Raw genomic sequence first — 26,773 nt, 5'->3', positions numbered from 1 at the left:
TCCTACTTGATTTCTACCATTTGATGACTGGGACGATTCAGTTTGAGAGTCAAATGTTTACTATCGATCTGTTAAGGGTACTTTTTATATCGTTTAGCACTCACCAGATCTCAGGCACTATTCTAAAGATTTTTATTCAATATATTTTTTTAAGTTTCATCACATCTCTATAATAGTAGAATTCTTGTTTTATATGTAAGAAAAACGAAATTTTCAAGTTAAATTTCAATTTAGATATGACTGATTCCACTCAACCTCAAAATACAGTGACCCATATAATTCCAACTACAAACATAACAGACTGTGTATTATGTAAATGAAAGATAGTAGGTGCTGGGCCACACTCTGGAGCCATGAGATTATATCCATTAGAGGACCAATGTTATGAAACATGAAGAGAGCAGACTTTCAGGTTGAATATGCCAAAACCAAAATCAGACTCATCATCAAGACGATTTCAACTCGCAGCCAGCCCACAGGACAGACTAGAAGCGCCCTATGGGGTTTCTAAGTCTGCAGTCTGTAATAGAATAGCTTGCTACATCTTCACCCAAGCAATTCAGCACTGGCTCTCGGCTTTCGGGATCCCTATGGTTAGCAGGTTTCCTCTTCCCTCCCCTGTCCCTCACCTCTCTCCTCCTCACTTCCCTCCCCTCCTTTCTCCTCTCTTCTCTGCTTTCAGGACTCCATTTCCTCATTGGAAAAGCAATTTCACCATTACTTTTGGTTTACTAAAGTAAGCAAACTTTTATTTCCTAATATAGTTTGTCATTCGCATATAGGGGACATTTGGGCCCATATGGCATTTTCCATGAGAGAAGAAAAATTCTGAATTTTGAGATAATGGTGCTGTTTTCAAAGGAAATACATTTCTGGTCGAAATATCTCATTGTTTTCACCCCTTAATGGTGCCAGTTTTTGATAACAAGCCTGACACGGTCACGATGGCACAAATGACACTCTTATTCTTTTTTTAAGCCAACAATTTGTTCTTAAATTTAACAGTGTGCTTAAGGGACAGTTACTACAAGTTTTTGAGGTAGTTTTCACCATTGTTTGACTGAATCAAAATTCTTTATCAGTTGAATTATTTATCCCTAGGAGACCAGATTTATCTTATAGAGAGTTCATTATTTGAATCAATCAACTGTGTTCCTGATTAGTTCTCAATGCCTACCAAATCAAATTTTAAAAATTACTTTAGATCAATATTATATATTTTTCCCATAGGAAGAAAACATGAAAGAAGGGAAACATTCTAGTTTTTGTTTTCTTGTGTGTGCGTTTGAAAGAAAACCATCAGAACAAAAATAAATGAAAATACATAAAGCTAACAACAACAACAACAACAACAACAAAAACTCACTGCCATCTGTCACTGCTGATTCACAGGAACTCTCTTTGGGTTTCTGAGGCTGGAACTGTTTATGGGAGACGAAAGCCCAGTCTTTCTCCCTGGGAGAGACTGGTGGTTCAGAACTGCAGACCGTGCAGATCGCAGCCGAGTGTGTAACTGCTACATCCCCGACGCCCCTTAAAAACAAAACAGAAAACACCTCATAATAAAATAGCATATGATTTTTCTTAAGAAGTAACATCTAATCTGTAATAGGAAGCACAAATTTGTGTAATCAAAATTGAATTGAGTACATAATGAATGCATGTATCTACATGTGTATCTACACGTGTACATTCACATCAAACTCAATGCTAGTGTATCGATTCTCACTCTATGGGACATTGACCTGTCAGGACACAGTAGAACTCGTCTACATAGTTTTAGAGAGAGGAAATCTTCTCTTGTGAGCTGAAAGCCTCCACAAAGAGTGTGCGGTGGTTTCAATGAGAAGTCCGACGCTCAATCCACGGTGCCACATCCAGGCTCGTGTGTGTGTGTGTGTCTACGTGTGCACATCCCTCACACCAAAACCCTCATGGCACAAATGTTAAGCATTTGAGTGCTAACTTCAATACCAGGAGCTCACACTCACCAGCATCTCTGAGGAGGAAAGACCTGGTCATCTATATCCATGACGATTGCAGCCCCATGAGGCAGTCCTGTAGGGTCCTGTAGGGCCCTGTGTGCTGGCTATGAGTCAGAATCAACTCTATGGTATACAACCTAAACAAATATGATAGTAGTATCTTATTTTACATCAAATGAAAATGAAGCACAGTGGCTGCAACAATGGGCCAAGCCCAGCAGCAGTTGTGAAGACGGCGCAGGGATGGACAGTATTCCCTTTGCTGTAGGCAGGGTCGCCGTGCTTTAGAGCTGCCTGGTTATAACCCCAAAGCAGCACCCAGTGACTAGACAGAAAAATCAAGTTAAATGAAATCTTTGGTACATCTGGTACTTAACACAAATAGCTCTTCCGCTTCCTACTATTATGATCCCCCGAATCCCTTTCTTTAGATTAGATTCTATCTGAGGCATAAAGTAGAATCTGAGAAATCAAAACTGGAAGAAAGCTCTGAGACAATGTAGTTCAGGCGCCTCATTACGCAGCCGAAGAACCAACAGCTCACAAATAACTGTGCAACGGACCATTTCTATTGCTGAAACACATGTCATTTGTCAGGCAGCCAAATTACAACATGTTAAAGTGTTTACTAATGGGGAATTGGCAACTCAGAAATGGAGGAGAGGAGAGCAAGAAGGAGAAGGCTGAGGAGGAGTGATGGGAGGAGAAACCTCACTCTAAATTTTAATTGGTATATCCAACCCCAGTGGCCCCCATAACCCTGTGCTGAAGTGCTTGACTGCTAACTGAAACACCAACAGTTCAAATCCACCACTCCACAGGAAAAAGATATTCAGCCTATTCTAATGCAAATTACAGACTTTGAAACTGAATGGGAAGTTATATTCTGTCCTGAAGGGTTACTTACTTTGGGTTAAACCTAAATTTTGACATCATGGCAGTAAACTTCTTTGTCTAGCTGTCTATCTCTGTATATGCAAATTACTCCAAACTTGATGTTAGTTGACATTGAGACGGCCCTATGCATAGTGACCCGATGCACAAGAGAAACTGGAAACAGCGCGGTAGCTTAAGACATAATTCATTTGTTTTCATGATGCAACAATTGCTGATAAACTCCACCAGGTGCTCTCATGCTTTGTGTCATACCTGCAGGAGCGGGAGCTTTTTCACTCACGTACCTGACACACCTCATGTTTGATTGGTGGGACTGCTCGTGTTGGTGCATTTTCTCAGACCATGTGCCTTCCCAGAAAGCTATCCAAAATTTGCTTGATGCAGTATTATAGGATTTTTGGGGTGCTGCCTTCCAAGAGTCCATCACCCTATAAACAAGTGCTTATCAAGCCTCTGCTTGTCTCTCACTTGCTACTGTCCTGATGGCCAACACCAGAGTCACCGGGAACACATGGCAACTCATGCTGGCAGACGCAGTTCACCGGAGCATCAGTGTAAGAGTCAGGAGTGTACAGATCTTTCACACCAATCACAAGCGTGTTTATTAGGGTCACTGCAGTGTTCCTTGTCGGAGTCCATGGAGGGACTGAAAAGCCCTCATCACCACTCGCATGTCCACCTTGGTTTACGACCTTGAGGGACTTAGAATGATTTTATCCAATAAAATCGAAATGACTTTTCTGTAGTTCAAAACTACTGTCTCGTGAATCCGGTCTTCATTCTTAGCAGTTAGAGATTCTTTCATTGCATGTATTGATTGCTTGGAGGTTCTGTGAGTATATTTTCTTACAAGACTCAAAATTGTAAAGGCTCAATATCACACAGGATGTACAGGTTCATCATCATGCAATAAAGTATAAAACCAAAAACAAACAACACTCTAGGAATCTTTCCTAATTTTATTTCCAAATAAGTAGCATTAAAAAAGTAAAATTTAAGATTATTGGAAAGACACAGCAGTGAAGGCATAACATTAAAACCGGTGTAGAAGTCACAAACCTCCTCCTCACTCTGACTGAGGCATATCAGCCTGTCCCTCTTTAAGAGCCCCCCAAGACCCTCCTCCCACTCTGTCCCTTGCTCTTTTGACTTTTAAGTTTCCCCCAAATCCCTTTATTCCTTAACCCATGATTGGCCTTGTGCATAGAGGTTATCTGTGTTTTTCTTCAATGAGATCTCATCTACTTTATAGTTTTTGAACTTTCAATCACTTAAAATATGTTAAATTCAAATGTGAGTGTTCTGTTATTTATTTGAATTCCGGAGGAGCAGAAAGCTCTAGTACATACTGTAATCCAACCTCTCTCTCATTTATTCATTTAGGACAATCCATAAAATGAGTGTTGACCATATTCTTAGAGTATCTTATCTAAATCGCTCCCTCCCTAAGTGACAAAATAGTCACCAAATAAATGTGACAAGATCTAAGATTACCTGCAAATTAGGTATATATCTGTGCTAAGAACTGTTGTTCTCCCTAACCCAACCCTCTCTCCTCTGTTTCACTTTGCCAGTTTATTAAAATGAATGAATAAATATAATTCAACTTAGGTTTAGTTTGTTGACTTTGAAAATCCTTTGGTGATGCAAATAATTTGTACTTAAGACTACTAATCTAAAGCGGCAATTCAAACCTACGACACTGAAGCAGGGGAATGGCCTGGTGACCTGCTTCTGTTTCGGTTCCCACCAGGAAACCACTAGGAGCTCTACTCTATAACACATGGGGCCACAATTCCTTGGAAGGGACTCAGTGACCATGGGGATTTGCTTTGCTCACAGTCTGTTTGGGGGAAGAACTGATACAATAGTTATGGTTATCTTGAAATGACAACAAAGAGAACCATTACAATCTTTAAATATTAATTACAAGCATCGTATTTTTGTAGACTAGCACATTAGATGATCTAATTGGATCCATTCATTAACTCGGTGAACAAATGTTATTGACAATGTTGGGATGGAAACACAGTGATCACCAGTGCCTTGCCAAAATAGTAAAATGCTGCCCCATGTGAACAAGAGTCTCGGAATCAAGGTCCAGAGTCTTTGTCTCCTCTCCTCTCCGTATAAACATACCCTTTGCTCTTTCAGAATATCCTCGCACCGAATCCGAATGGGAAAATAGCTTTGCACTGAAAATGTTCCTCTTCCAGTTTGTCAATTTAAACAGTTCCATCTTCTATATTGCTTTCTTTTTGGGGAGGTAAGTCCTGTTCATACACATTTTCTCTGCAGTGTCAAATAAACTGACTGCTGATACTTGTTTATTTAGCTATAGTAGTGGCAAATTCAATCTCCATAACATGTTCTCGCTCAAAAGATCTCTTAGTACATTTCTTCCCACAGCAATGAACATTGAAATTTGACATAAAAATAAAGCCTATCTCATAATTGTACATAGTGGTTAAAGTGTTCAGCTGCTAAAGAAAAAGGCAGCTATTAGAACCCCCCAGCCAAGCCAGGTCAATCTCCTTTCATAAAGATCAGCATTACCCTTCCCTGTGGGGTCTGTATGAATCAGAATAGACTCAGTAGTCTGAAATTTGTTTCATTTTTTATTCTCTTCATACTTAAGATGAATGGTACATAAAGAGTTCTGGTGGTATACGAATTTCACCTTGAGTTGCTAAATGCAAGGTCAATGATTGGAACCCAACCATCTCTTCCAAAGGAGAAAGATGAAACTTTCCACTATTATAAAGAGATTTAGAACCTCAGAGCCCCATAGGTCTAGGTGTCCTTTGCCCTCTCGGCTCACTAGGAATCAGAATGGACTCTGTGGCTGTGAGTTTTATTTTGTCTGAAAGTAATCATCAATGATAGCTTAGCGATTAAGAAAACAATTGTTGCATATACCTGAATTTTGCTTCATTAGTATGGACACCTATGCCATCATTTTAACTTTGTTTCCTAATTTTGCTGAAACTATTTTTTTTTAAAAAGGAAGAAATTAATGACATTTTTTCCCTATATGCTTAAGAATCCAGCCAGGGTCATGGAAACATAATGAAGCTAGGGAATTTGGGCCAAACAATTTAACATATACTGATATTCATTTACCAGGTCAACTTGACGTTAAATTATACATGCAAAAGTAGAAAGTGCCACTCAGTTGCTTCATCTCATCCCTTTGCTATTAAGTTCACGCATCACTTTTTCTCTGATGTTGGGTAGGCATGACCAAGTCACCCATTTGAGGACAAGATGCACTGGGGAAAATTTATGTCTACCCACACATGTACTTGTTGGAATAGATTATTACAACATGTTCTTCAGTTATTCCCACATCAATGCTAATAATTAATTATAAATGCCTTTTTACAGATTTGTAGGCCACCCTGGAAATTACAATAAAATTTTTAACCGGTGGAGACTGGAGGAAGTAAGTAACTGTATCAGAGTGGGTGTGGGATTGGGCATGAATGTGGTCTGATTGTGGGGAGAGACGTGGAGAGCCTAAAGAGAGAAAATGGGAATTTCAGGCACCATAAAGATATTTTGGTAGAGAAGAACTCAAAATGATTAAAAAATGAAGACACTACATCTTTAAAAAAGGAAGGGCCAACTGAAAAAGTTAAAAATCACAAAAATATGAACTCAGCTTTCTTTAATTTTCTATCACATCCATTTCTTCCATCCACAGGACACAGCGATTTAGATCCAGGGATTTACCTTTTTTGTGAAACTTTATTGCACAGGCCTTCAAACTTTTAAATGTTTTAGGCTTTGCTTTAAGCCATGAAAATTATATTTCAAAATAAATCATATTAGAAACTTCAATATATAAAATTCAAAATATATCTGCCTCCGACTCATATTTCTTTATTGACTTATGTAAATATATGATAAAATAAAGCAAGATCATTTTTAGGGCACATAATAAGCATATTTTCATTGAGGCATGTTTTAGCACATAACACATAGTGTTTGAATTTATTTCCCCAGAGGTTTGACAGCCAAAATATTTAAATTTTTACCAAGCTTATAACTTAATAAAACCTCAGTTTGATTAGATTTGATTTGGGAATGAGGTTGAGTGTGGGGTACTAGTCCCCACAATCGAATGCATCAAGGGGCGGGTTTGTAATTGAGGGGTAAAATTAAAGAAACATCAGACAAGATAAAGCATGCCATTGCTCACCTCCAGGACTGCCAGGATCTCAGCAGCCAGTCCATGCAGAGAGACAAAATATATTTCCAACCAAAGATTGTACACAGTTAGGGGTGTGCAAGCCCCACAGCGTAACAGGAAGGGGTTGTACAATAGGCATATGCGTGACAGGAAAGAGATGAGAGGAGGGTGTACACGCAAAACAAAGGGGTGAACTGGGGGCATATGGCCAAGACAAGATGGGCGGACCCTAAATTCAAGATGGCAGTCTAACCTTGGTCCTCCTTGAGTTGGCTTGACCTTATCTTTGGGCTCTCCTTCAGGGAGACAAGCCTCTATCCTTATCAGCAAGGAGCAAGCCCTGCTTAGGATGGGATAGACTAGAGAGCCTGATTGCTCTAGATGGCTGATAACCCTCAGGCCGATAACCTCTTAGCAGTTGACTTCCAAGTGTACAGTCATTGACCATGTGTTAGCAAGCGGTGTCTTAGGTTTGGCATATAATACGGGGAACAACCTGAGGAAAAACCTTTCTGTATCTCACATTTGAGAATAATTTTTATAAGTTAGTTGACAATTTTGGTTACTTCTTTTCCTATCAATTTGGAGCCTGACTGGCACAGTGGCTAAAGAACTTGGATGCCCAGCAAAAAAATCAGTGGTTCAAACCCACTGGCCACTCCTTCAAAAATCAATGGGGCACTCTGCTCCTGTAAAGATTTAACCGTCATATAAACCCAATGGGGGCAGGTCTACTATTCCCCATAGGATGACTATGAGATGTGAGATGGAATTACTGTATGGCAATGGGTTTGGTTTGTGATTTTGGTATTAATTTGTAAACCAATTAAATTGGACTCTAATCTTTAAAATTTGCTTCATATATATTTCCCCATTGTGTTGTATATTTATTTTTTACTTTATGAATTTTTTACAAAAATAGAATATGTTCCCCCATTGAATTATTAATATATATAATAAAACATCTGTATTTTCAATAATTTTATAATATATTTTGTTGATATATTAAATATAATAAAGTTTATTTTATTTTTGCATAAAGACTAATACATCTATTTTTACCAGTTGGCAGTTATACTTTTAATGAAAAATATATGTATATATATTTGGTCTAGTAAGATTAGATTTGTAATTTATCATATAGTCAGTGTTTCTGATTTCTACACTCATTGATCAAACTTTGTTCTCTAGCATAAAATTATTTCTACTAGGACTGGAAGAGAGCTTATTAATTACCTGCAATATACAGATGATACAACCATGGTTGCTGAAAGCAAAAAGGACTTGAACAACTTGTTGATGATGATCAAGATATCATCAAGGCAGTTGCAATTCATCATGTGACCCTATGTACAATACAATGAAATCCTCCCTACTATAACCTAATCATGCCTCCTTAGCATATGCAAAACCCAAACCAACTCACTGCCAGGAGATCATTCTGAGTCATAGGTTTGGTGCCTTCCAATCATTTCCAGCACATAGCAACCCATTGCACACCGAAGGAAGGACTGGCCGGTCCTGTAGCATCCTCACAGTGTTATGTTTACACCCATATTTGCAGCCACCGTGCCATCTATCAACTTGATGCTCTTCCTTTCTTCACTGACCCTCCACTTACAAACCAGGATGTCTTTTCCCAGCAACTCGTCTCTCCTCATAAACATGTAAAGTATGTCTTCTACACTTCCTCACTCTTCTCCATGTCATCCAACTTATGTCATTATCCGCCGAGACTATACACAGTCCATAAAATACACATAAGCATCTTTCTGGTAGTCTCTGTTTTCAGCCAAGAGCCCACTCGTGTCAGCACTGATGTCTCTCGTGACTTGTTATGTTCTCTTCTGAATCCTGCCTGAAAGCCAGGCAGCTCCCTGCTGCAACCAAGTTTAAATTATCACCAACAAAAATGTACTTGCTATAATATTAGTGATGCTATCCTATATTTTCTCAATTCTTTTTGGTACTTTTCCTTTGCATGGACACAATGTGAATCTAGGCTTGTGCTTCCAGCGCTTCATCAACTTGTGGGAACATTTCATTTAGTATTCAGTCAATTCCTGGTGCCCTGTCTTAGCTCATGCTTTCAGTACAGAATGGATTAATTTTCATTTTGTTTCCAATTTCCACATTCCAATCATCAGTAATTGTCAATGTGTCTTGATTCCTTGTCTGATCAATTTCAAACTGGAGGAGATGGTAGAAATCTGAAATTTCTTCCTTCATCATTGGCTTTAGTGGTTAATATGTAAATTTAAGTACTAACTGTACTAATTGGTTTTTTCTTTTAGTTTTATAAATATTATCCTATCACAGACAGCATTGTGCTTCAAGATGGTTCTTGAAATGTTCTTTTTAAGTGTGACTGTGAAGCCATTCCTCTTGAACTTTCATTTCTCTGAAGTATTTCCTGATTCATAATAGCCAATACTAGTCCATTTCAGCTAATTTACTCCTAGCATATTAATCTTTATGCATTTCATTTCATTTTTAGTGATTTCCAATTGTCCTAGAATCTTATTTTGTATTTTTCATGTTTCAATTATCAATGGATCTTTGTATCTGTTTTATTTGTCTTTTCTCTTTTGAGTCATGCACCGTCAGCAAACAAAGGTCATGAAAACTTTGTTTCATGCCATTAGAGTGGGCTCTGAGAAAACAGCCATTCCCTGGTTGTATTCTGAGTGCCTTTCAACCTGACAGGCCCATCTTCGCTATTTCAGATCAGTTTTTCTCCGCTATTCAGTGGTTAATCACTCAGAAGGGCATCGCCTGCACTTTCCCCCCAGTCTGTTGAAGCGCTACTAAAACCTGTTCATCATGGTGAGCCTGGTGGTATTGAAATACTGGTGACATCGCTTTCAACATCACAACATGCAGGCCGCCCAAGTATGAAAAACTGACAGCTGACTGATAGTTTTCCACACAGAGAGGTCAGAATTGTCCATGTATCATCAAATGGAGAACAATTAGATCAGATCACAAATGGAGGATAACCACTCAAGCCTGGGACCCACGGCTGAGCCACATTGACACATATTGGAGGCTAGACATGTCAGTTCATGTCAAAAAAGATTTCTTGAAAAAAAATTGAGAGTGAGGATATTTCCCATATCTATCTAAAACAGTTTTTCAAAATAAGGCCTTATTTGCAGGTTCTGCTAGAGCCCTTTAGTCGTTAATTTGAATAATTACACCATTTACTTTTTCTTTGCCCTTTGTGAATAGTGTTTCTCCTCCTGGGTGGTACTTCCTCCTGGTGAACCTTGGGACAAATGTAAGGGACACAGCAATAGGAGATACCAATGCTTTAGCTGGTTTCTGGATTATGGGGCAACCAGTTTTTAACTGCTTGGGGAGAGCTGAGTAATTTTGCTTCTGAAAAGGAGACTATCCACTAGATAAGTTTGGGAACCTCTCAGAATACTTGTTTCCTTATCTGTGCACAAGAAGTATAATTTACATAACACAATTAGTAACACCACTGGACTGCGATAAGCACTTTTTAAATTTTAGCTGATATACATCATGGCTAAATCTCCAAAGCGAGGCACCTTGGGATTATTTTATCTACCAAACTCACAGTGAGGCCTTTCATAATGAGCCTCTAGGAAGTCACTAAATTCAACTAGCAGTTTTCTTTGCACTGGGCTGAATTATTCTTTCTGTTAGAAGGCTATTTCTGTACCCAGTTTGGAAATAAGGCTTTCCTTATTCCAGGACTGTTCAGTTACCAAGTGTAGGAGGAAGCATCAGCTAACTCAGGAAGACCAGATGCTTGATGCCATGATGGAGCGACCACCGCCAATAATGTTTCTTAACAGTTTATTGTAAACTATTGGAATGTTAGGGTTCATCTTGAAAGTACCACGGAGCTACTTATAATACTGGCCACTCAATGCACTTAATCACCATCACATAACATATGTAATATATATAGTGGCCCTGTTTTTCAACAAAATCTGGTTTAGAAATGCAAGAAAGCATTAGCAGTTTTGTGAAACAAGGAATTAAACCATAATGCAATGAGAGCCGTGGCAGAGCTACTGTCAGGTGCTGTTGAGTGGGTTACATCTGAATCCGTTGCTGTAGCACTGTGTCTGTTCTTCGTTCTGGTCTTCGTTGTGTCCCATTTCCCCAAGCACACTAGGCCGCAGGAACTTCATATTCCTTCTTTTATGCTGCCTATGTTGGTCGATATTTTGCCTACCGACTTCAATATACAACTTTAGGGTCGATTTTTTTTCTTAAGTTCTATTAGCTTGAAAATTCCAAAAGTTTACATCTGTTTGATTTTCTAACTCAAACTTTTGAACATTTCATTATAATTCCTTGTTTACTTTAACTTCCCTCTGACAATTTCTATACAGCTCCTTTACTTCGGAATTCCTTCCATTTGCTTTACCTTCTCTGTGTTCAAGGACAAATTTTAGCATCTCTCTACATCCATTTTGGTCTTTCATTGCTGTCTTTTTAATGACTTTTTGCTTTCTTCATGTATGGTGTCTCTGGTAACATCCCATAACTCATTTTTTTTTAGTTATTAGTGTTCAATTATTCAAATATGTTCTGAGAATTGTCTTTAAATTCAGGTGGGATATGTTCAAGGTCTGGGTCATATTTCTGGGTCATGTGGACTTTTAAAATTGTTCTTCACCTTCAACTAGAACTTGAAGATGAAAAATAGATGATCCATTTCCACAACAAGCTTCTAATCATGTTCGGGCTGATGACACTGAGTTTCTTTCTTTTCTAAAATCACTTTATTGGGGGCACATACAATTCTTATCACAATCCATACATCCATCCATTGTGTCAAGAACATATGTACATGTGTTGCCATCATCATTCTCAAAACATTTGCCTTCTACTGAGCCCTTAATATTGGCTGCTCATCCCCCCCACACTGCCCCCGACCTTATGAACCCTTCATCATTCATAAATTATTACTATTTTGTCATATGTTACACTGTCCAACTTCTCCCCTGCCTTATTCTCTGCTGTCCCTCCCCCAGGGAGGAGGCTATACCTAGATTCTTGTAATCAGTTCCCCCTTTCTACCCCACATTCTCTCCACCCTCCAGGCATCACCACTCTCACCACTGGTCCTGAAGGAGTCATCTGGCCTGGATTCCCTGTGTTTCCAGTTGCTCTCTGTACCAATGTGCATCCTCTGGTCTAGCCAGATTTGTAAGGTAGAATTGGAATCATCGTAGTGGGGGAGGGGGGAGAAAGCATTTAGGAACTAGAGGAAAGTTATATGTTTCATCGTTGCTACCCTGCACCCTGACTGCTGAGTTTCTTATAAAACGCTATAATGTAATCTCAGATGTCATTTTTGTGAGTAAGGCCTTATTTTCCTCGGACACTTCCTTCTTCCTCTTTTACAATTTTCACACTCCAATTGCCAGTAATTATCAATGTATCTCCATTACATTTTTTATTAATATCACAAAGTTATAATGGCTCGATTACACCAAATTGTGCCAAACGTGTATGCAGTCTATCCTCTCCTTATGGCCTTCCCTCTCTAAGCAGCTCTGGTGGCACAGTGATTACGCATTAGGTTGCCATCTGCACGGTTGGCAGGCAGTTGGCAACAACCAGAGCTGCATGAGAAAGACCGGGCTTTCGACTCCCGTAAGGAGGTACAGTTTCAGAAATCTACAGGGAGCTCACTCCGAGTCAGCGTTTACTAGATTGCAGTGAGTTTGGTTTGGGTTTTCTTATGGGGAGTAGTCTAATTGCATGGTCCTATGACTGACTGCTTTTTCTTTTATAACGCAGTAATGAGAATGTACTAAATGTAGCCTCTCAGGGTCCCAAATTCATATGGCAAACACAATGTATACTTAGCATGATGTAATATAGCAGAGGTGAAGAGGTCAGAAGTCCAAGACTCATTTCACAGCAAAACTCAACATTACTTGACCTTGAAGAAGTCATTTCGCCTCTGCCTCTGAGTATCCGTGTAACATTGAAGAGCGTTAGTGTGGCTGTAACTGTGGTCTGCCACTATGACTGAACATGTATTCTATATTCTCCTGGAACCTTGGTAGAATATATGTGGCCAAATTCATTGTTCCTAAATTCCTCCTAGGAAGAGAAAGCCAAGTGAATGTCAGAATTTAGACCTCTCTACATAGTGAAACAGATGATTGGCAAACCCTCTCTCCAGCTCTGATTGGAAAGTCTTAAGTTACTGGGCTGGAACAAGAAAAGCACACGCTTCAAGTCCCAATTGTTGGTTCTCTTTGAAGTCCCACTGGAACCAATTTGCTGGAAATAGAAACTGGATCAAAGCCGTAGAAGACCATTATCCTGCAGAGCAGGACCTGAACCCATTTAAAACAAATAGATCTGTGTTTGCCCTCTCTAGTGAGTTTTATAGTGTAAAGTTTCAAGCAAATTACATCCATTGCAATTTTCATTGACCTAATATTATTTTATGTGGATATCTATTATTTAAAATATAAGAAGCACAAAGAAGACAAAATTAAGACAATACTAACAAACTCTTAGAGTGTAGAAACACCCTTCCCCAAAGTCTACTTGTCAGGCTTCACACCACTTTCCCCTCTTGACCGTGAGCTGTACTTAGGGATTCACTTCCAAAGACAAATAAAGAAAGGGGAAAAATAATCACTTTACAATATAAAATGTCAAAATTGTCAAGTTATGGAAACTAAGAAAAGTCTGAGAAATCCATATCTGAGGAGACCGGAAACGCATGACAATTAGACACAATGTGGTGCCATGGGTTGTATCCTGGCACAGAATCAGGACAAGGATGGAAAAACTGGTGAAATTCAAATAAGGTTCGAAATAGTTACGTAAGAGTGATAATGTTCATTTCTTAGCTTTAACCTATCGCCATAGTAATATAAGATGTTGACAGCAGAGGAGTTGATTGAGGAATGTGTGAATGCCCTGTACTGCTTTGCAATGTTCCTTACATCTAAAGTTATTCCAAGGTAAAAACGTTGTTTAAAAAAGGAGCATATTATAAACAATTGCCATATAATCAAGTCCTTCGGTTGTGTAACACAAGCTCATTTCTAAGCAATATGAAATATGCTGAAAGAAGAAGAGATTGAAATTATCAAGGAATTTCATTTTACTTTGACCCATAATCAATGCTCATGGATGCAGCAGCCAAACACTCAAATGACAGCTACATCTATTGCACAGGATCTCTTTAAAGTGTTCAGGAATAAGGATGTCATTTCGAGGACTAAACTGTGCCTTTCCCAAGCCATGGTGTTTTTCATAGCATCATATGCATATGAAAGTTGGACATTAAATAAGGAAGACTAGAAAGAACCAATGCATTCAAATTATGGCGCAGGCAAAGAATATTGAAAGTACCATGGCTTCCAAAAGAACAAACAGATTCGTCTCGGAAGGAGCACAGGTAGAATGCTCCTTGGTACGGTGAGTGGTGAGATTTCACTTCAAGTACTTTGACATGTTACCAGGAGAGACCAATCCCTGGAAAAGGACTTGGTAAGCTAGAAGGACAGCTTCCAAGAGGAAGACTCTTGACAAGAAGGATTGATGCACTAGGTGCAACAATGGTCTCCATTGTGAGGATCACACTGAAGAAGGCTGTGTTTGTGCTATAGTACATGAGACCACTATGCTTCGGAACCAACTCCACGCACCTAACAAATCAACAGCATAACATCTATGGGGATAAGTACATTTCCAATAAATGTTAGGTTTGTCTTTATAGCTGTGATCATTTGGATTCTCCGACCACTACTGAAATACCTCCCATCAGGTTCTTTTCTTACATGCGACGTCCCTGTATTTCTGTTTTTTCTGCATTGAGATTGTGCTACTTGACTTCAGATTTCATGGCTCAGTTTGAAAGTAGTGGATGTTTCCGCCAACCTGGAAGAGCCGCGTCCTGATTTGTTTTTATTGTTACATTCCAGTGTCATCCCAGTGGCTGTTTGATAGACCTCTGCCTCCAGATGGGTGTCATCATGTTTTTGAAACAGATATGGAATAACTTCATGGAACTGGGATACCCGTGAGCCCCCTTTTTAACTATTGCCATGTACACAGTTACAAAAAAGAAATAAGTAGGTAGTGTGATCCGTGCTTAAAGATGTGGGCATGGCCTTCAAACTGATGAGTGTTCACTTCCCACCCTGTTCCTTATTACAGAAGTCAATAACCTTTCTGAGCCTCAGTGTTCACCTCTGAAAGGAGACCAACAGCTATGTCTACCTGTATTGAAGCCAATAATGGATGTAGAGTTATCTTAATTTTGGAAATTGGGCCCCTGGATATGTTAAGTGTATTCCCAGGGTAGTGACTGTTTATTGTTTGTTTGTTTCACATTGTCAATCACCTATTCAAGAAAATGCTCAAAAGGTTTGGTCTTTCCTGTGATGCAGGCTGATCCAGAACTGGTGGTCCAGACATAAAATCAAGCGAGGAAAGCAAGACGCCTCCATACCTCAATGGGAAAACGACTGGAATCTGCAGCCTATGAATATCCACGGACTGATGGATGAGTACTTGGAAATGGGTATGGGAAGTGGGAAAACCGCCATGGAGATTTTAAGCTTTCATGGAATTATTTTCCTTAAAATAATTCCTAAATTTCTCTAAAAGAAAAAAAATGTTTCTCCTCACGTCTTAACTGACGCATGCTGAGACTCATCTCCACCTCTATCTCAACAGAGTGAGAGAAGGAGTCAAGCAGTGAGTGTCCTTAGGATGTTCAATGTTTGGTTCTCTGAAAGCTTTAACCTCAGCAATATTTCCTTTCTAGAATGTTTGCATAGTCCATCTGAATCTTACCATATTCATGAAGCTTCCTCATTTACCGGAAATAAATAAATAACCACTTACATTCTGCCTATTCAAACCACTGTGGCTAATCTAAAGGGCAGCATTTTGAATCCGCCAGGCATTCTGAAGAAGAAAGAGGTGGCGGCAGCTTGCACAACTATCTGCAGCCTTGGAAACCCCATGGGACAGTTTTACTCTGTCCTGTGGGGTCCCTGTGAGTCTGAGTTCACTCCTCAGCATGTTTTGTTTCTCTGTGGCCTTGACATTTGCTTTCTCCAGCCTTAGTTTTCTGATCTATAAGAAAAGGCAAAGGCAAGATTAGCTGACTGGGGTCTCTTCTTATGCCATTATTTTTCTTTAAGTCCCCTAGTCTCTCCTGTTTGCTCGGCGGCTCCATGAAATACACACAGAAAGCACATTTCAACCCATGCAGATTTGAGTTTGAACACAGGTTCTAGAACATTCTTGTTCTGTTTCCTTCAGCAACTGAAGGATACACATCTGAGCTATGGTTTTCCCAAGTGTAAAAAGAAAGAAGCATACTTAAAGGGACATCGAAAGAATGAAAGGAAACTTAAGTAAAATGCCTAATCTAACACAAAGAAGCCATGCAATAAATGATACAATGTCTGCCATTGATTTTCTAACACCTTCCTCTTAACAGTTTTGCAGTTTGGTTTTACCACCATCTTTGTGGCTGCTTTCCCGCTGGCCCCTCTGTTGGCTTTGTTAAACAACATCATTGAAATCAGGTTGGATGCCTACAAATTTGTCACCCAGTGGCGGAGGCCCCTGCCAGCCCGAGCAACTGATATCGGTAAGATTTAGAAATCAAATAGCCTTTGCATTGTTATGGCCAAGAGACAACTTGATCGTACTTAAGTATCACTTGGCTTTCTATTCATAGAACTCTCATTCAACATTAACAAAACCAAGCAGCTTTAGTTAAGAAAACTTAGTTTATTGGCTATATGAACAAGTTGTAGTAGAGAACCTGAAGTGATTCAGTGGGGAAAATATTGTATATTATTTCTTGTCCAATGTCTAGAAACTTATTTTCTTTATTAAAATATTCTTATAAGAACTTATGCATTTGGGAAAATGGTTTCCTGTGTCAGGTTTTTGTGCAATCAAAAGGTGAATCCTATAGTATCTAATTATTTTGAAATATTTATATAATGTATTCTAGACACATGACCAATAAAACTGGCAAAAAAATACTGATTGGAAAAAAAAGTCTTAGAAAGAAAGAAAGAAACTAAGTTAAGAAATAAACTAAGTTACAATCAGCTGCTTCCAATTTTCAACTACTAAATCCTATTGCATTGTTTCTAAGTGTTTTTTCATAATGTTTCCTGATCTGAAAAAATCCACATATTCAGATTAAAAGAGGAAGTGGTCATTTAAACATTCCTTCTAAAATATAATCTTGCATCAGGCCCCCATTGTGCTTGGAGGGTGATCTTTGTACTTCTTATCTAAATTAGACCTGCTAGGTGTCTCACCTACGTTTACTGAGCAGAACAGCTAAGCCTTTACACTCCTAATAGTTTCTAAACTGAAAAAACAAGAGCTTAGAATCTAGAGCTAAGCACAAGTATTATGGACCAAAACACTTCCTGTTGATTAGAGCAGAAAACAATTGCGAAGTCCTGATGGCTCTCATATTGAAAATTCAGTACTCGATACTACTGAAAAACTCAAGAGTTCAATGCTTAGGTCCAAGGTGGTCAAATCCTAAATTCCAGAGGCTACATGTGGATTCTTGAACTTCAACACCTTCCATTGCTCTCAGACTGCAGCTTTGAAGTAGCTTAGGAATGCCCATTTGCCTCACGTTGATCATTACTTAGGCCGGAGGGCCTTTACAGAACACGGCCCACGTCCGCCAAGAGATAGACCCCACTGGGAGAACCAGGTGGCACCACCTCCATCCCCTCCCTCCGTGTTCCATGCCATGTGACCACTCGACAGAGCTTGCTGTCCTGCTTGGGCAAAAGCATGACTTTAGTTTAAACAAAGAGACTAAGTGTATTCTACAAACTCAAGTTCCTGAGTACTCAGCTCCAAGTATCTCACATTCTTAATAAAAAACCCTTTATTTATTTCAAACCTTCGGTCATGCCCTTAGCCAATGAAAGGTTTTGCAGTCCTTTGGACTCTACGGCATGCCCTGTTTCTCTTGATTTTTCTTTTTTTATGCCCTTGTAACTAGTTGCACAGGATTTGACCAAAACACTGCAGCAATCTTTGGAAATGAGTTATTTTGTATCACGGAAAGTGTCCAATCACATGATTTGGGGTCATATTTGTATACAAGAAGGAGATGGCCCAATGCTCCATACTGCAGGCTATTTGCAAATTCAGCATAATCCACGGATCCATTGTAGTCCTTGTATCCTCCCTCAAAACACCATCGATTAATTTCTCAGTTCCTCTTCATTCATCAGCGGTGTATGTGCGTTCCCTCCCTCCTGTGGCCTGGAGAGTGCTAAGCCAACAAGTACATCATTGCCATCGTAATCGTGCTTTGTGAGATAGTGAAGCTGCAGTTCCTCCACCTCCAGCTCATCGAGGACACCGTCCAGTTGCCCAATGAAATGCTCTTGGCCGTGCACTGCATTCTTATTCAGTCCCTCGCTGCCACCATGTGAGCTGGCCCAGGCTCCTCCGCCTCCGCGCCCAATGGGCAAAAGCCAGCAGGCAGCCACATGGAAGCAAGTCTCTGTGCAGCTCAGGATCCCATGGTCTCTGGCACTGTGGTGGACACGAAGCCTTTCAGGTTCAGCCCAATTAATATTTTTAAAGCTACATTCAATCCTAGTTGAAACGTTGGTCTTGACTCTGCTGAACAGCATATTGATTCTACAGGCAACTTCGAAAGTTTCAGGTATCTCTACGTGGTGCCGGGTGGACCACTCACACGATTAAAAAAAATGTCAGATGATGATTTACAAATTTTGACACCCAACTATTCTTACTCTTTTATGGCTTCATTTAGAAAAGGTACTTGACAAATGTGTACTTAAAAACCCATAGTGAATTGGAACTTGCCAACCACGTGAACCTTGAAAATGGTGGCTTGTGGGTTGGATTTCCTCAGCACAGCTGTGCTTCTTGTTCGGCTTTGAAGCATCTTGGGCAGCTGCCCCACACGTGCCTCGAGTGTTACAGACCATGGCTCCCAAGACAGCCAACTCCCCGAGAGATCTCACTGTTGCTCTCCCGCCAGGGCTGGTCTGTCTTCTCTGGGTAGAAAGTATAGTTTTAAAGTTTTGTATAGTCATTGCTGGTTGCTTTTGTCTTTGTTTGCTTCCTGTTTGTGTTTTGTATGATTTTTTTGTAAAGAAAACTCAGGATAGGTAAATCTAGAAAGACAGTAACTGGATTGAAAGTTACTGAGGGTCATGGCAGGGGAGAAGGAGGGGAAAAGGGAGCCAACAGCAATGAGCACAAGAAGAAAATGCCATGACATTGACTGTGGTGATATGAAGTTGATTCCTTAATACGATTAAATGGTTGAATTGTATGATATGGGAAGTTTATGCTAATAAAACTCTTTTAAGTGTATTATCCGGTGTGAAATATAACAAGAAGAAATTAAGTAATTGTCATAGCTGAGGTTACAATAGATAATTGAGACATCCTTTCCAAAATAAGATGGTTTAGTGTTGTAATTACGTTGTTCTCATCTCTATAATCTTTTCCTACTTCTGCCTAGGCATCTGGTATGGAATTCTTGAAGGAATCGGTATCCTGGCTGTGATCACCAATGCGTTTGTCATTGCTATTACATCTGACTATATCCCTCGCTTAGTCTACAAATACAAATATGGCCCATGTGCAGATAAATTAATGAGCAGTAACAAGTAAGGCTAACATTTGTACATTTCCATGCTATATCTTTATGCTTGTAATGAAAATGAGGCTTTAACAGGAAGCTTTTCTGTGACCACTGAGGATGTTTGTGATCCTTCCACTTATGTGTTTCATCAAATAGGCAGATGAGTAAAATAGTGTTTTTACCAGAAATACTTTACCATTTATGTTTTCGCTTATAAATGTATCACTATTATCAAATATTTTAAAAAATTACAATGCATTTAGAAGTCAAATGCTAGTATTAGAAGTGGCCTAAGGAATAATTAGGTGCAATCTTCTGACTGAACAGATGAGGAAATTGACACATTGTTATTACTATGATAACAATAGATTACCAACTTCTGGAAATTACCAAGCAGAGGGAAAGGGAGGTCCTTCTAGAGCCTCAGGTAGGGAGCAGTGGTGCGCCCTCACTGGGATAGAAGCTGCTTCTCTTTCCTTCAGGGGTAGTGTTGCCCTTCCTCCAGTTTATCCGGATGCAGGACATATTCCCTAACAAACTCTTCACCTCATAGCCGGAGATAACTATGAGACCTTGCTTAAAATTAAATCATCCCTTAACCCTGGTGGCACAGTGTTCAGCAGTTCAAAACTACCAGCCATTCCACAAGAAAAAGATGAGGCTTTCTACTCCCGTGAAGAGTTACAGTCTCAGAAACTCCCAGGGCAGTTCTGCCCTGTCCTGTATGACTCAAAGGCAGTGAGGTTTTTGTTTTTATTGAACTCTGCTGATCAACCAACACTTTCCCTAAACACCGAGATACCTTTCTGAATGCAAATGCCTTACTTCTGCAAAAGAGAATGAAGCCGTGAGTACGAATGTATTTATTCAGTCTGATTCATGCACGTATTGGGCTCCTCCCAAAGGCGTTTAACTTGGAACCATCTTGCTGCACTTCAACTTGCATTCGTCTTTCACTAAGAGTCACAGAATCAATCTGGACCTGGAGGTCCACAGCAGCAACAACAAACAACAACAAAAGGCGCAGGGCCACTGGAGAAATTTGTACAGCGTTTTATGAACCCTAAGATGCTGTCTGAAGACAGCGTTGTTCTATTGTTAACAGTGAAACAGAAAAAGGCCCTTTTCCTCTGAATTAACAATTATTTGAGAAAGGTTTTAAGGGTTTTAAATTTCTAGATTTCTTTGGCAGACCTATTTTCTGAAGTCTTATTTGTTGGTGTCTCTACTGTCACCTAGTGGCAGCAGAGAATTTTGTTTGTAGGTTATCACCTGGGTTTCCAATTCAGAGCTGGCCTTTATCCTTCAAACACCTCACTCACTCTCTCTCACTCACTCATCACTCTCTCACTCCCTCACTCACTCTCTCTCTCACTTACTCCCTCACTCACTCCCTCCCTCCTTCCTTCCCTCCCTCCCTCATGGCACAGTGATGTAGAATGGTTGAAACCCTTTTGCTCAATTGTTTTCAGGTGTGCTTAGCATTGGAGTAGATTCATGGAGATTGGATATTTTCAAAGCACAGTGACTCAGACAGAGTGGTCATGGAGAGGAGGGCATTAGCAAGGCTAGACATGAAAAGATGCATCATAAAGACTTGAAAGGGCAGATAGGGTCCCACTGCTATGCAAATGCCTCAGAAGTGATCCAGTTCATCTTTCATCCTAGTCAGTCAGGCTTCTTCCTGCCAGGGTGAATGAATCCAAGGTCAGCAGGTAACATAGCAGATTTCTGGGATCTACCAGCAGTATAACAGGCCTTTGACTCCAGTTCAAATATCTCGAGGTAGCAGGAAAGGCAGATGCAGGATCCCAAACCGCCAAAAGCAAGCATGCTTGCTGTGTTAGTCTGGGTGGACTAGAGAAACAAATTCATAGACACATATGTATATAAAGGTTTATATACAAGAGAAATTGTACACAAATAAAGCATCCCAACCCAGTCCAGTCCAAGCCCATATGTCTGATACCAATCTATAAAGTCCCTTCAGACTCACAAAACACATGCAATGGAGCTAAATGCAGGATGATCACAAGTCAGTGGGTAGAAAGTCGTTGGATCCAGTGGCGTTATAAGCATCTCAGCGCTGGCAGGGGTCTCCATGTGGCTTCTTCGGCTTCAGAGGTCTGGTTGCATCCATGTGGCTTGTCTTCTGCAATGTCTCCCAGGAAGCGGCAGAGAGAGAGAGAGAGAGAGAGAGAGAGAGAGAGCAGTGTCTTCCGCCTCCAAGGAGGAAGCCCCAGAATTCTCAGGAGAAGGCCATGCCCACACTGAAGTCTCATTGGCTAACTCCAGATCGACAGCCTAGACTCCAGCCCTACACTCTTAATCCTTAAACTGACACCAGATGAGGTGGCTACCACACTTGCGTTGGAAGCAGGGCACACCTTTGAGGACAGCTCATGGTGGAGCATGAGCAGGTCTTATTGCCAAACGTGGCCCTGCAAAATTGACTCCAAACATTAATATCCCAACTATGGGCTCTCAGAACCACAAAGACATCCTTCTGGGAGAAAGTACCGCTGAATGTTCCTTAGAAGTGAGTGCGGCTACGCTTCCTCTCAAGATGGCTCAGGACCAGTGGGTGGTTTGTTTTGTGGCACAGAGACTTGATAACGAACATTTCAGAGCAGCAACAGTGACGACAGAGGAGCAAATAAAGGCAGAATGGCACCGCCATTCTGTGACCGTTTGAGATAGGTATCTATCTCAAATGATTTATGCCAGAATGAGATAGATACATTTGGAATGAAGGTTCTCACAAACTGTTTACACAGGACAGTGATCTGCAGACTCCTGGAGATCCTGAGAACCCTTCAAGGGCCATCATGTCAAAACTATTGCCATGGTAACACTAAGGAGCTATTTGACTCTTTAAGCATTTGGCCATTTACGTGCATGGCTGAAGAATCATTTGGAGAATATTTCTGGTACCTCAAGGCAATTGTGCCAAACAGAACTAGTAGTAAATCTTGATTGCTTGGGAATCACCATATAATCACCATAAGATGCCATTTTGATTTCATAATGCTTTTGGTTAAGAAGTAGTAATTAATTTAATCAAGTACGAACGCATGTATAAACCCAATATACATAAAGTACTGCCATATGCCAAAGTATGGCGGTCGCCTTAGGAAAGGCGCTTGTGCTGTTATTTACGCTTTTTTTTAACATGAAATAAAGATCGTCATGAAACATTTCGTGTTTTTGAACATAAAATGAAGACACACTATCATTAGCGTTGACATTTTGTAGACTTTTTAAATTCACAAAATCCGCCTATCATTTTAAGTAAAATAGCTGACAGTATTTGTTATTGCTGATAAAATTTAAACTGTGAAGTGAAAATTAGAATTTTAGAGAACTTTTATGTACCACTGTGAGCTTGATAATTTCTCATTGCCTAAGGGATTTTTTCCTGGTAACATTAATGTTGATAGTACTGAATATGGTTTTTAAAATACATTCTATGTTAAGCATGCCAGTGTTCGGAAGATTTGCATAATTTCGTGAACTAATATTTTCCAAATGACTTATAATTTGATGTTACTAAATTACATACTGAGCTTGTTTTAAGGGTAATACAGTTAACACGAGTAATGTAATAAATACCATTGAATTGTTTATGTTGCAAGTATATTTCTTAAACACAGACTTTTACCATATCAGGAGAAAGATGGGGTCTTCTACTTCCATAAATAGTTACCATCTCAGAAACCCACAGGGGGTCGCTATGAATCAGCATTGACCCGATGACAGTGACTGAGTGGTTCAATGCATCACGTGTATACTAGTTGCCTAGTAAGTGTGAACCAAATAGAAGGGCAAGGAGCTATTTCAAGAAAATGGCCTACCAGGAGGCTTTCACTGAGGTATAATGAGTCAGGGAATGGACCAAGGGAAGTCAATTGCTAGGATTTATAGTTAGGAAGCATTCATTGTATTTTTAAAACAATGCCAGAAGGAAAGAATTGAGCTAGGAATTTATGAATCCCTGAATCACATGCTACTTTTCTACTCTTCCAGTTGCTTAATGGGGTATGTCAACAATAGCCTGTCCTTCTTTGATCTGAGTGAACTTGGCCTCGGAAAATCTGGTTACTGCAGGTACTAACTTACAAATTGTGTTTGCTTTCACCATTTCATCTCCTCTCCATTGCTCGTTTAAACAATCACTTTGGTAGTGTCACACGCTAAGAACATTTTCAGTGCCCATGCTCTGTCCTCTGCCTTTCATGCTCTTTTGTTTTGTGGCTTTCAGGTATCGAGACTATAGAGGACCCCCTTGGAGTTCCAAGCCCTATGAGTTCACCTTACAATACTGGCATATTCTTGCTGCCCGGTTGGCCTTCATCATCGTGTTTGAGGTTAGTCACCGACTTAGAAGAAAATTGCTATAGGTAAATGTTTCCCAACTGAGGTTTCAGTTGTCGCTTTGAAGTTAGTTTCTCTATAACGTCCCAAAAATTTCATTCTCAATGAAGCCATTATGATAAAGGCAAAAAAAAAAAAAAAAAGCAAGAGTGGGATAATGTAAGTATTGGTATCAGAAACCTACCACGTGGTTTTGAACTGAAAACTTAGGAATTGAGATGACTGGGCAAAAACCGGTCTGGTTTTGGTTTAGTCACCAAGATTTAAAAGAAAAAGAAGTGGTTACATATTGCCGTCCTCTGTTAAAAGGCCATATACCAATCTGTCAGGAGAAGCTTGTATTTTGAACAATCTACGTGAATGGCAATTGATCACATGAGTATTTGTATAAAGGACATTGGATGAACCTATAAATGGTGCCTGGAAACATGTTTGTAAAAAAAAAATACAGAAATTTTGATTGTCAGAATCATGTGATATTAAATTGAAGTGCTGGGAAGAAATTTTGGGAAAGTTACAGTATTACTGTTTGGATCATGAGCTAGCTCAGAGACATTAAAGTAGTTAGCAAGAGAATATATTGAGTATCTGCTCTTTGAGGGAGTACAAAGTCCTATGGGAATACTTTGACTCCATATATTTCCTCTGGCCAAAATATAGAGAGGAAAATATGACCATTGCGAGCACTTTAGAGAACAGTCTTATTAAAGGCACCTATGTCTTTCAGAGGAGCCCTGGTGGTGTAGTGGGTACACAACGGGCTGCCATCCACAAGGTTCACAGTTTGAAACCACCGGTAGCTCCATGGAAGCAAGACAGGGCTTTGGTCCCATAAACAGCTGCAGTCTTGGAAACTCGCATGGCTGTTCTACCTTGCCCCATTGAGGCCCTGCGGTCATTGAGTCCTTTGATGGCAGCGATTTCGGTTTCTTAAAAAGAGTTATAGTCTCAGAAACCCACATGGCAGGTCTACCTTGCCCCAGAGAATTACCACAAGTCAGAATCCACTAGATGGAATTGACTGGATGAGTTTTTGTGACGGCACTGAGTTTGGGCAGATCTCTCAAAAGGAGCCCTGAGGATATAGTGGGTTATGCATTGGGCTCCTAACTACAAGGTCAGTAGTTTGAAACCACTAGCTGCTCCGAGAGAAAGAGGAGGCTTTCTACTCCTGTAAAGAGTTACAGGCTCGGAAGTACCACAGGGCTAGTTCTACCCTGTCTTACAGGGTTGCTTGAGTCAAAATTGACCTGACAAAGTACTTAAGTGTTGGATTAAAATGCTTGGAAGTTCAGAGCCACCAGCAGCCCGTGGGCCTGAAGGCCTGAATTTTCTGCTTCCCTAAAAAGTTCCAGTCTCAGAAACGTACAGGGGGTCTCTGAGTCAGCCTCATCTCAATGGCAGTGAGGGAGAAGAGTTTATGTCAGAGTTGTTTCTCAACTCCCTGCCATAGAGTCTGTGTCGATTCACAGTAACCTTATAAGTCAGGCCAGAACTGCACCTGTGGGTTTGCAAGACTAGCTCATTCCTGGAGTAGGAAGCCTTGTCTTTCTCCAGCAGAGGATTTCGTGGTTTTGAACTACTGACCTTATTGTTAGAAATCAGGTCGTAACCCATACACCACCAGGGCTCCTGTGTGTCTCTGAACAGATCTCCAAAGTTGTGTAGTGAAATGGTCCTCATATGTAAAATTAAGTACTGAACTCTAAACATCTCATGCAGATATATAAAGATTCCTCCTGATAAAATGACACTTTTTACATTCTGACAGGCAAGTTTAGCACTTTTTCTTAAAGATATATGACTTAGGAAAATACACTTGTTTTTAGTGTTCTTCAGATTTACATTAGGAGTATTGTGCAGTAAATTCATTTTATATCACCCATATTTGACTATTTTTAGTTCTAGAGAAAGATCCAGGAATCTACCCACTTATAAATTTCTTCTGCCCACTGTATGCTTTTCATTGAATTTAAACACCATATTCCCCTATGAATGGGTACTTAGACTTAAATCAACTCTTTTACTACAAATAAACCACTGATCACAACCTTGAAAAGTGTTACTTCATGAACCTTTCTCACAGGTAGATAATCAGACGTGGAATCATTCATTTGGGCGAATATAGAGTTACTGCTTTAGAAAATTGATGCCATTCTTTGTATTCCAATCAGTGGATGAGGATTTTAATCCCTTTACATGTTCACCGGCTTTTCAAATTATTTAACTTTCCAATATTTTTCAGTTGTATTAGAGAGAAATATTACTAACAAATTTTTCTGTTCACTTTTCCCTCATGACTTTGCTGCTTTTTTGTACTAAAAGCAAATTTTTCCTTTTATTTAATTTTATAACCTTATCTATTTTCAGTTGACCTTCCAGTGAATTTGCTACTGAATTTCAAGAGGATTTATTTTTAATAAGTATTTCTGTGTTTTTTTAATTCTACATATTGTTCCTTGGCAGTTCAAAACAGAGTACATATATTTTCTCTGTCCCTAATCATGTAATTTTATTTATAATCATAAAATATTTGTTTGGGGTGTGGTTATTTAAGATAAATTGCCAGTTTCAGAAAGATTCAGTTTAGTAATGGCTACTCACTGCCATAGAAGAGTCCTGGTGGTGTAGTTGGACTGCAATCTAAATGGTCAGTAGTTTGAAACC

General features: G+C 39.7%; 1 protein-coding gene across 1 annotated transcript in view; it reads left to right on the top strand.

Moving 5' to 3' along the window:
- ANO3 (anoctamin 3) overlaps positions 1–26,773 on the top strand; it is a 460,260-nt gene that overhangs the window by 431,835 nt on the left and 1,652 nt on the right. Inside the window, exons 23-30 of the mRNA XM_075548400.1 lie at positions 5,037–5,148; positions 6,270–6,327; positions 15,021–15,118; positions 15,489–15,622; positions 16,553–16,705; positions 19,610–19,757; positions 23,759–23,839; positions 23,994–24,099. Coding sequence (XP_075404515.1) covers positions 5,037–5,148; positions 6,270–6,327; positions 15,021–15,118; positions 15,489–15,622; positions 16,553–16,705; positions 19,610–19,757; positions 23,759–23,839; positions 23,994–24,099 — 890 coding nt within the window. The remainder of the gene's footprint in view (positions 1–5,036; positions 5,149–6,269; positions 6,328–15,020; positions 15,119–15,488; positions 15,623–16,552; positions 16,706–19,609; positions 19,758–23,758; positions 23,840–23,993; positions 24,100–26,773) is intronic.

Source organism: Tenrec ecaudatus, chromosome 4, assembly GCF_050624435.1.
Source record: "Tenrec ecaudatus isolate mTenEca1 chromosome 4, mTenEca1.hap1, whole genome shotgun sequence".
Taxonomy (NCBI): domain Eukaryota; kingdom Metazoa; phylum Chordata; class Mammalia; order Afrosoricida; family Tenrecidae; genus Tenrec; species Tenrec ecaudatus.
The sequence above is the reverse complement of the archived record's forward strand: the minus strand, read 5'-3'. Positions and strand labels throughout refer to the sequence as shown.